The 10,862-nt window shown below is 40.5% G+C and overlaps 1 protein-coding gene across 2 annotated transcripts; it reads left to right on the top strand.

Annotated features, from left to right (window-relative positions):
• Positions 1–2,035: 2,035 nt before the first annotated feature.
• LOC131249225 (pentatricopeptide repeat-containing protein At1g63330-like) lies at positions 2,036–10,814 on the top strand. 2 transcript variants are annotated; one of them, XR_009172741.1, is made up of 2 exons: positions 2,036–2,405; positions 10,556–10,814. XR_009172741.1 is itself a non-coding variant. In XM_058249871.1 (2 exons), the coding sequence occupies exons 1-2, from the start codon at positions 2,366–2,368 to the stop codon at positions 10,561–10,563; spliced, it is 1,827 nt and encodes a 608-aa protein (XP_058105854.1). In that variant the 5' UTR covers positions 2,243–2,365; the 3' UTR covers positions 10,564–10,814. The 2 variants fall into 2 exon arrangements, 1 of the variants encoding a protein (XP_058105854.1); XM_058249871.1 differs by having other exon boundaries at positions 2,243–4,184.
• The last annotated feature ends 48 nt before the right edge of the window (positions 10,815–10,862 follow it).

Genomic DNA, 10,862 nt, shown 5'->3' with positions numbered 1-10,862 from the left:
GTATTTATCTCCCTGAGAAACGAGAAGTGGGTTTAAACGGGGTATGACGCTCTGGCTTTTATCTCCTTGAGAAACGAGAAGTGGGTTTGAACAGGGTATGGTGCGTCCGGTTTTTTTTCTCCCTGAGAAACGAGAAGTGAGTTAGAGAAGAAGACGAGTGTCTGATTTATATTTACCTGTGAGAAACGAGAGATCGACCAGCATTCTTACTCCTGCGGACCACAATAACCCGAAACGGTCATTCCGCAGAAGCCTATCGACATTTCGTCTCCCCTCGATTACATGTAGGGCGGCCATGATATGGTGCCACATCCCCACTTCATTTCCCGCGATTTTGAAATTACTCGATTGCTTGTAAGCATTGAAAAATTCAAACGGCGGTGTTTAGTAAATATTACTCACCTACCGCTGGGAAAACCAAATAGGCCTTAATCAATCGATCAAACCCGTGTTACATATATAAATTGAAGACATCTGACGACACAACTCATTTGAGTTTTGAACCTGCCTCAATTTTTTATTCATGCCTCATTTTTTTTTATTCATGCCTCATTTTTTATTTTTTATTTTTTGTTTGACTAGCATATGCCAGCAAAATGTATAAACAAAGTAGATTTCTAGTAAACATACAATGGACCTACATAGGTAGCGTGATTGGCTCTGGCAGAAAATCCCCTCCATAACTAGTATACCTGTCTGTGACCCGACCACATGAAGTTTACATGGTCTGAGCTATGTGGGGGCTTATTGAGATGTCTGTGTAGATCAATTTCGCAAGACAACAATAGGACAGGATTTAAAAAATTATGTAGATCCAAAACTAAGGTGGACCAAACCACATGAAACGGTGAAAACAGAAATATCCACGGCTGAAAACCTCTGGGGAGCAGACCATGATGTTTATATGCCACCTAATCCGATAAACAGTAGGCAGAATATCACCGTGATACAGAACTTATATGGCCCTATAAGGTTTCTAACAGGGAGACGTGTAGTGCGGCCTAAGGCATTGAATTTGTATTAATTTTTTGGACTCCTTTAATATCGTGATCTCCATAAATGGATGGGGGTGGATTTATCACAACTACTTATGTGGGCCCACATAACTTCCAACCACCCAAATGAATAGTAGGCCAAGCAAGTCTGTACAATAAATTCCGTTGGGCCTACCTTGAATATATTTGGCTTATCCACACCTTACATCCAATTTTTTCAGCTCCAGTCCAAAATTCAAGTATACCCCATATTCAAGTGGACCACACTACAGGAAACAGTAGGGATAATATTGTTTATTTGTCAGCCAACCGACAATCCAACCTGTTCATAATGGCACACGGACATGGATGAAGGGAAAACACAAATATCAGCTTCATCCACATCTTTTGTGGCTCATGAGAAGATTTCAATGGTTGGTGTTCAATTCACATTCTTTTAGTGTGGTCCACTTGAGTTTCGACTATGCTTCAATTTTGGTCTCATATTGTTAAAATAAGCAGTAAAATGGACAGAAAACATGGCTTACTCCGGCCACGAGAACTTCCTGCAAGTGGGAAGCGGATTGGCTGGTGTACCACACGCCAGCTATATAGCTGGTGTATTGACTTGGTATGTGTTATATCCAAACTGTCCATCCATTTTGCGAGCTCATATAACGACTTGAGCCGAAGAATAAGGCAGATCTAAAGATCAGTTGGACCACACTACAAAAAGTGATGGGGGATTGAATGTTTACCATTGAAACTCTTTTAGGGGTTATGGAAGTTTCAGATCAATACGAATTTTTTTCCTCTTCATCTGGGTATTCTTGACCTTATGAATAGATTGGATGGAAAATAAACGTTATGGGGCCTACTAATTTTTTAATGGTGAAAATCATTATCCCGTGATATTTTAGGTGTGGTCCATTTGAGCTTTGGATATGATTCATTTTTTGGGTAATACTTTAAAATGATATCAAAAAATGGATGAACGGTGTGGATATAATAAATACATCAATGTGGGGCCATGTAACTTTAATCTCCTTTGAACCGTTCGTACAACTAGGAGAGCGTCGGCGGTCGTCTTCGCACGACACGTATCTACACCAGCCAATCCGCTTCCCTGCCAGTGGTGGGGTCCACCTGAAATTTTTATCTGTGTCATGTTTGGGACCATGCTCCACAATATAGTTACAAAACATATGGACGGCGTGGATATACAATACATACATCGAAGTGGTCCTACAGTCAGGGTCGCACCCACATCAATGGTTCCGGGGTGACAGCCGCACTCCACAGGACCACAACAACTACCATCCCCTCTTCTCTTCTCTTCTCTTCCCTCATCAGGAGTCGTTTGGCACCCTCAAAATCTTCGATTTCGTAAAATGTCGTCGAGAAGAGCTGCCGCTGCCGCTGCTCAAAAGGGTAAAACTCTCTCCTCTCCAGCTTCTATTGAAATTACCATTTCTGCCCTTGATTCTAAAATCATAGAGAACAAGATCCCGACTCCAACCCAATTCAACCATTTGGTGAATGATCTATTCAATTCGATTCGAGCCGGTGCTTTTGTGAGGTTAGAGGATGCAGTGGGCCTCTTCAATCGTATGGTCCGCACGCAGCCGCTGCCTTCAATCCATACCTTTAATCGCCTGTTAACTACTATTGCTAAAATGAAACACTATTCGACCGTGATTTCTTTGCATCGGGAGATGAATTGGTTAGGGATCCCATCTGATATCTGTACATGGAGCATTCTTCTCAATTGTTCTTGCCGCTTGAATGGGATTGGTTCTGGTTTCGCTGTTCTCAGCAACATCCTGAAACGTGGCCATGAGCCTAATGTCGTGACTCTGAACACTTTTATTAAGGGGTTTTGCATGGAAGGGCGGATTGGGGAAGCGAGTAGTTTCTTTATGAAGACGGTAGAAATGGGATATCCTTATGATGTGGTGTCGTTTGGGATACTAATCGACGGTCTTTGCAAGTCGGGGAACAACGGAATGGCTCTTGGGTTGCTTCAGAAAATGGAGAAGGGCGCAGGTCAATGTAGTCCTGACCTTCCGGTTTATAACTCAATCATCGATAGGCTAGGCAAAGATGGGCTCACAAGGGAGGCGCTTAACCTCTTCTCAGAAATGGTCAGTAAGGGGATTCTGCCGAATGTTGTCACTTACAGTTCTTTAATTCATGGACTATGCAATTTAGGCCAGTGGAAAGAAGCAATGAGTCTGTTTGAGGAAATGTCGAATCGAGGAGTCTCACCCAATGTGACAACCTTCAACATACTGGTGAATGCTCTTTGCAATGAAGGAATGGTTAAAGAAGCCCATGGATTACTAAAATGGATGATCCAGAGAGGTGTGGAGCCTGATGTAATCATATATAGTGCATTGATGAATGGCTACTGTTTTATTGGCCAAATGGATGCTGCCTTAAAGATATTTGATCACATGGTGTGTAAAGGGCATAAGCCTAGTGTCGTGACTTATGCCATGTTAATCAACGGCTATTGCAAGAATCAGATGGTAGACGAGGCTATGCAGCTTTTTCGAGAAATGCCTTGTAAGGGATTGAAGCCCAATGTTGTTACTTATAACACTCTTATAGGTGGGCTGTACCGGGTATGGAGAATTGTGGCTGCACAAGAGCTCTTCAATGAGATGCAAGCTCATGGACAATGTCCGGATCTCATCACATACACCATTTTGATGGATGGGTTGTGTAAAAGTGATCGTCCTGTCGAGGCAATGAAACTACTTAATGAGATGCAAATTAGAGGAATTCAACCAAATAATAAAGTTATTGATGTCCTTATCAATGGGATGTGCAAAGCTAGGGAACTTAAATATGCGAAGGAGCTTTTTAGTTGGGCCTCCACCACGGGCTTGGGGAATAATGTTAGGACATATAACATGTTAATCAATGGGCTCTGTAAAGAAGGGCTTTTGGAGGAAGCTAATGGATTGTTCTTGCAACTGGAAGAGAAGGGTTTCCAACCAAACAGTGTCACCTTCAATGCTTTAATTAGGGGCTTTCTACAAAAGAATGAGATCCTCAAGGCAATGCAACTTCTCAGGGAAATGGCTAAAAGACATTTTTCTGTGGATGCATCCACCGCAACTATGTTAGTGGGCTTGCTCACAGAGGACGAAAAAGGTCAAGAATACTTGGGAATGCTTTATAAATTTGTGCCTTATGGAGAAGGTGAGGCGATTTGGTGAACATTGATTCAACATCGACTCTCTCTCTCTCTCTCTCTCTCTCTCTCTCTCTCTCTCCATAACGGCCCATACCATAATTTTAACAATAGTATCTGTTATGACCATTGTTACTGTTAGGTAATACCTTGCTTGTAAGAGGTCGATACACATTCAACTCCTCCCATGTCCCTTTGAGTTTCTAGTAATATTCACCTAGCGATTTATCTCCTTGTTGGAAAGTAAAAAACCTCTTCAAATAATTGGTGTGGATTGAGTGATGTTTTTATTTTTATGAATCCATCTCTCATGGATAGAGATGTACACGAGTCGAGTTAGCTCGGTCAGCTCAAATGACTCGACTCGGAAAAGCTCGACTCGCCTCGGCTAGAAATTGGATTCGGACCGAGTCGAGTTGGTTTTTGGAGCTCAAAAAAATTTCAAGCCGAGTTCTAGCTTGCCCGAGCTCAACTCGACTCGGATCGAACCTCAACTCGAATCTACTCGGATCGATTCAGCTCGATGACTTAGTTATTTTGATATTGATGTTGCTCGCCGAGTGTTTGATGAAACGACTCAACAAAGTGTTGTTTCGGGTGCATAGATTCTTCGCGGGTTCAGCTGGTGGGGTGAGGAAGGAATGGATACGAAACAAATCAAAAAAAAAAAAAACTTTACATTATAAGATTGCCCTCATATCTTGATTTTGATGTTGCTCGCCAAGTGTTTGATGAAATACTTGTAAAGTGCTGTTACTGTTTTGCATTATGTGTGAATTTGAAGATTCACCCTACATGTTTAAGAAAATGTCGCACAGGCTCGAACTGGCCCACACTATTGACCAAATCGAGTCGAGCTGGCCAGTCAGGCTCAAGAACTGAACCAAGCCAAGTTTGAGCTGGGGTTAGCTACTGGCGGAACCGAGCGGAGCTGAGCTGTGCCAAGCTTGACTCGGTTTAACTCATGTACAACTCTACTCATGGAGAATTCTAAACCTTATTTGCCATATCTAGAAACATCTCTAACAACATTTCCATACTATTCTACAAGCACGTCACAATCTGAGCATTGTCCTAAATCCATTCATCATATTTACTTCTTTTCATCCAATTTCTCCTATTGTTCCCCTTGGCTGTTAAGACTTGTATAGATTTAGAATACTGGCCATTTAACTTGATAGTGGATATTTGAACCCTCAAAAAGTTAGTTGGATTTATGAACCTGATTTTTGCGTAGCCTTCATCTCCATTACAAATAGAGGCAATAAAAACCAGAAGAAATGGATGTACAATGCTTATAAAAGTAAGGGCTAATGCTTCTAGAAACTTGAATGCTTTAGCCACACAATCCAACACAATGCATACACAATACAGGATGCACCAATCAGCCCATACGCCTTAACCAAATACTAGAAAGAACTACGATCACATACACATCACCAACACCATTCACACATAGGCCATTGAAGAGGCAAGTGCACTAGAAATAACCCTAAGTTTCTTAAAAAGCTATGAACACAAGAGAACATGAAAGAAAGGAAGAGAAGGTTTTTGATAGGTAAGGGAAAAGAAAGTGATTGGATCTTGATCGATTACCGCTCTAATACCATCTAGTTTGATGTAAGATAGAAGAGAAAGTAGAAAAGAGAGGAGAGAAAGAAAGGGGAAGGAAGAGAGAGTTAGTGTTGGACGCCCCCCACCCTCTTGCTTATATTTACTTAAATCATAAAACAATGTTTGGATCCAAATTTGGGACCTCCCTTTGGAATTTCGGATAAACAAAGTGTTCACGGAAATCGAGGCTTGTATTGAAATGGTAGTGGAGATGGATCTACTGTTCGAATATTGTGAGAAAATTCCTTTTGCTAGGATCTAAATAAGGAAGAAAAAACTGCAAATGGTGCCGAAAAATATTCGAATTAGAGTCGAAAATGATAACATTTTTGTAAAGTTGCAAAAGGAATCTCAGGAGTTTGTTATAGGTGTAGAGGAAGATAGCTCGAGCTCGTCGTTGATGGCAAATCAGGATGTCGAAGATGATGGAATGATAAATCATTGTGCTGTAAGTCCCTCATTGATGAGCAGAAAGGTAAGGAGAATAAAAGAGAAGAGGTGTTGATGCGTGGCAGTAATCAGGGTTGTACATGAACCGATTTAGCTCGGTTAACTCGCTCAACTCGACTCGAAAAAGCTCGATTCGATTCGACTAGGTTCGAAACTGAGTTCGAGCCGAGTCAAGCTGATTTTTTAGCTTGAAAAAATTTCGAACCGAGTTCAAGCTTGCCCGAGCTCGACTCGACTCAGATTGAACCCCAACTCGAATCGAACTAGTTAGATGACTCGGTTACTTTAATATTGATGTTGCTCACCAAGTGTTTGATGAAATGACTCAATAAAGTGTTGGCTGGTGGCAAGGAAGGTATGTATATGAAACAAATACCATTTTTTCTTGATTTTGATGTTGCCTACAAGGTGTTTGATGAAATACCTGTAAACAGCTGTTGTTGTTTTACATACAGTAAGAAATTGAAAGTACACTCCATGTGTTTGTGAAAATGCCACATAGGCTCGAACTGGCCCGAGCTGCTGACCGAACTGAGCCAAGTTGGCCAGTCAGGCTTGAGGACTGAGCCAAGTCGAGTTCGAGCTGGGGTCAACTAGTGGCCGAGTCGAGTTCGAGCTGGGGTTAGCTAGTGGCGTAGCCGAGTTATGCCAAGCTCAACTCGGTTCGACTTGTGTACACCTTTAGTAGTATTGATACTAATGTCAGTCGCGGTCGAAGCTTTCAACGGGTGTGGGTCTCTTTTTAAAGAGGGGGGTGGGGGGGAGGGGGTGTGAAGATGCTTTCAATGAGAGGTCGAGCAGTAAGCTTACTTTTCTTGTTTTAATGAAGGAGAAGAGAATGGTGACATGTGATGTTTACATCATAGAAAAAAAAAAAAAGCTTTTTCAGCGTAGTGAAGTTTCAAAAGGAACTTTTAATGTGGGCCTCTCATTGCATGTGGAAGGTGTCTTACGAGTGGTTCTGTTAACACAACTGGGAGCCACACGCGTGGTTTGCTTCACATAGATGGGGGAAAGTTTAAGTGATGGCATGTGCTTGAAATTAATATATAACGATAGATGGGGGATGTGAAGATGCTTTAAATGAGAGGTCGAGCAGTAAGCTTACTTTTCTTGTTTTAATGAAGGAGAAGATAATGGTGACATGTGATGGTGATATCATAGAAAAAAAAAAAAGCTTTTTCAGCGTAGTGAAGTTTCAAAAGGAACTTTTAATGTGGGCCTCTCATTGCATGTGGAAGGTGTCTTACGAGTGGTTCTGTTAACACAACTGGGAGCCACACGCGTGGTTTGCTTCACATAGATGGGGGAAAGTTTAAGTGATGGCATGTGCTTGAAATTAATATATAACGATATGGTGGTTTGTCTCTTTCTATTCTTTTTCGACTTCAGATTGCTAAGAGAAAGAGAATATCTTCAAGAGCAATCGAACATTTCCGTCTCGAAATTATTGGAGGATTAGATAGAGTTTGGAGAGTGCAATGGGATCTACATTGAGCAGCAGTCAGTTAAAAGTTTCGACCAAGCGATGATGATTCGTAAAGGTATAGTGTCGTTAGTGTCAGATCTACAGAGGCAAGAGGAAGATGAAGAGGCATTGACAGGGAGTTTGGCAAGGGTTGATCCAACAGTTTCTCATGAGGTGAAGAAGAAAGAGTGGAGCTCAACAAAGAGAAGGGCAAGCGTAGTTTCTCTATCAAGATAATAAGTTGGAACGTGCATCATCTGGTGTGTCCATAAAAGAGGGTGCAAATTAGGAATAATTATAAACAATACAAGACTCAGATAGTAGCTTCTAGGCAAGGTATTTCGTATAGGTAATAGTGGTTGTAACGGTCACCACCATTACCAATATGGGCATAGGCCTTAATGGCCGATACTAGGGGCATAACGACCGTTACGGCCCCCATAATGGCTGAATTATTATTTTTTTCCTGAAAAGTTATGGAATAATATTTAAACAATTTAGAATAATATAAACATTCCAATTATGTATTCGTTTTTTAAAACATGTTTATGACAGCATAACGGTCTACTCTTTTGGTGAGAGTGTTGTATCTGGTTGTTTGGTGAAATTATGAACATGGTTACGTGTATCTAATATTTACTCCTCATAATCAAGCATTAGAACTAGAAATCGAAAAAAGGCATAAATACAAATTTATTTATTTTTTGAAAAAAATGACCCTCGGAGCTTTTTATTCACCTAAATCGCTTCAATCTATGATTTTAATCCTAAAAAATATAGTAAGAGTGGTAGAAATCTGTTGTTGAATAGTATAAGATTTGAAAGAAAGTTACGAAGTTAGAAGAGAAGGCACTTGTGTTTGGGAGGAGGGTTAATGCTAATTAAGGCGGCAATGTCTAACCTACAAGTCTACTACATGCCCTTATTTAAGTATCCGAAAGTGGTGGTGGAGAAGCTTGAAAAAATTAGGCGGGATTTCTTGTGGAAGGGGGCAAAACAAAAGCATAAGTTTCATCTTATAAAGTGGGATGAAGTGTGTTAGCTATGGGATCAAGGAGGAGCTGGTCTTAGGGTCTTGGGAGATATGAATTTAGCGTTATTGGGTAAGTGGGTGTGGAGGTTTGGTATCGAAGATGATAGTTTATGGAGAGAAGTGGTGGGAAGAAAGTATGGGTTTCAAAAAGGTTCTTGGTGGATTAAGGGATCATTGTTGTATCGGGCATTGTTTCTTTGGAAAGCGGTGGCCTTGCTAAAAAATTAGGTTTGGGAAGGAGTGGGGGTTTCTTTGGGTAACGGTGAGGGGTTAAGATTTTGGGAGGATGTTTGGCTACATAATAAAAAATTGAGGGAGTTGCTCCTCCTTTTAGCAGGGATTTTGCAAGAGGTTAACTTGTGAGTGGCAAGGTGCTATTCTTTCCAAGGAGATGAAGTTATTTGGGCTCCTCCTTGTAGGAGAAACTTAAATGAAGAACCGGTAGAGGAGTTGTTGAGATTGTTGGAAATGTTGTGCTAGGCGTGCCCTTTGGCCTTACAAAGAGATTTGATGTGGTGATTAGAAGAAAAGTCTAGCAAGTTTTCAGTTAAATCTATCTACCAAATGATCAGTTGCAGGTTAAATGTCAACAGGGTTAGTCACACAGCTTAATCTTTGGAGATATGGCACTCCTTTGAAGATGGCTGCTAGCTTGGCTAGTGTGAACTGTGAAGTAACAAAGTGCCTACAGTCGACAATTTGTGCAAGAGAAAAATGATTCTTCTGAATGTGTTTTATGTGTTACCAGGATGAGGAATCAGTGAATCATCTTTTCATTCATTGCATAGTTGTAAAGAAAGTATGGGAGGGATTTCTTGGCATGTTTGGTTCTCGGTGGGTCATGCCGTGTTCCATAGACTCTTTCTTTTTGTCTTGGCATGGTGTTGGTAAAGGGTAGATCAACATGGCCAAAGAGCTTATCATGGAATGGGCGATCAAACCAAAGGCTATCGTGGCATATTAGTTTCCTTAAAATTGGGCAGATTTTTGTAGTGTCTTTTTCTTCTTCTTCTTTTTTTTTTTTTTAAAAAAAAAAAAAAACTTTTTCTTGTAACTCTTTAGGCTTTGGCCTCTTTGCAATAAAATCATCAAAGTTCATGAAAAAAAAAGAAGAAGAAAAGAGAAGAAAGAGAAATAAATACCTCCCACCTATTGCAATTTAACATGTACATTGTAAGTGTACCAAATATGACTAGAGGCTACATGATAAATAAAGAGACTAGGTGGGCCGTACAACTTTACGGTCCTTATTACTATCATCCAGGTGGGCTATACGATTGTACGCTCACATTCATCAACATTAACATAATTGATGCATGCTGGTTTCTTCTTCTTCTGTTTGCAGTAATTTTTGTTTGTTTTAATTAGTTTATGCATGTTTAATCTCCTTCAATGTGACAAACAATTGATTTTCATGTTTAGTTCGAAGTTACAATCTGATGGTAGTAATCGGTCACTCCGATCTTTCCCTCTCCATCTTTGTTTTGGTGATTCTCTTTTTGTTGAGCTAGAATTTATCTCCCCCTTTAATGTTTTTTAATACCTTTTTCTATTGAATGTGATGTCCATGATTTTGATTATGATGATGGTAGTGGTGAATATGGTTATGATGATAATATTGGACTATGATGAAGAACGTAGCATTGGGATGTGCATGTTGGGCAACAAGGAGGGGGATGATGTGGGTCTTCTCCACCCCACCCCCTGCTCTCTCTCTCCTTGTTTGCAAATGTGGTAGTGATCAATTGTTGGAATTGTATATAGTGGCTGGAATTTATCATTTATTGTTTATCTCTACTGCTAGTATTTTTCAGATTCATGATGAAAGTCAGGCCCTTGATTGAGTGGAATGGCTGAACATTATCCATGTAGCCATGGGAGAGGGTGTAGATGACGACGAGGACGATCTCTGCTGCTATTGGATTTTCTGCTTAAGTTCTGAAAATGTGTTAGTCATGAGTTTTGGTGTTGATGAAGATAGAATGTGGCTTTTGGTTTAAGGCTCCATATTTGATTTGCAGCTTCTTGTTTTGACAATTAAAGAGCTTTAATTGCCCTTTTCAAGAATTTTCACTTCTATTCTTCATATGCCTAGTTGGTTTGCTGTTCGCTGTGGGCTTC

This window comes from Magnolia sinica, chromosome 6 (assembly GCF_029962835.1).
Source record: "Magnolia sinica isolate HGM2019 chromosome 6, MsV1, whole genome shotgun sequence".
NCBI lineage: Eukaryota > Viridiplantae > Streptophyta > Magnoliopsida > Magnoliales > Magnoliaceae > Magnolia > Magnolia sinica.
Note: the sequence above shows the minus strand (reverse complement) of the source record. Positions and strands in the feature narration are given on the sequence as shown.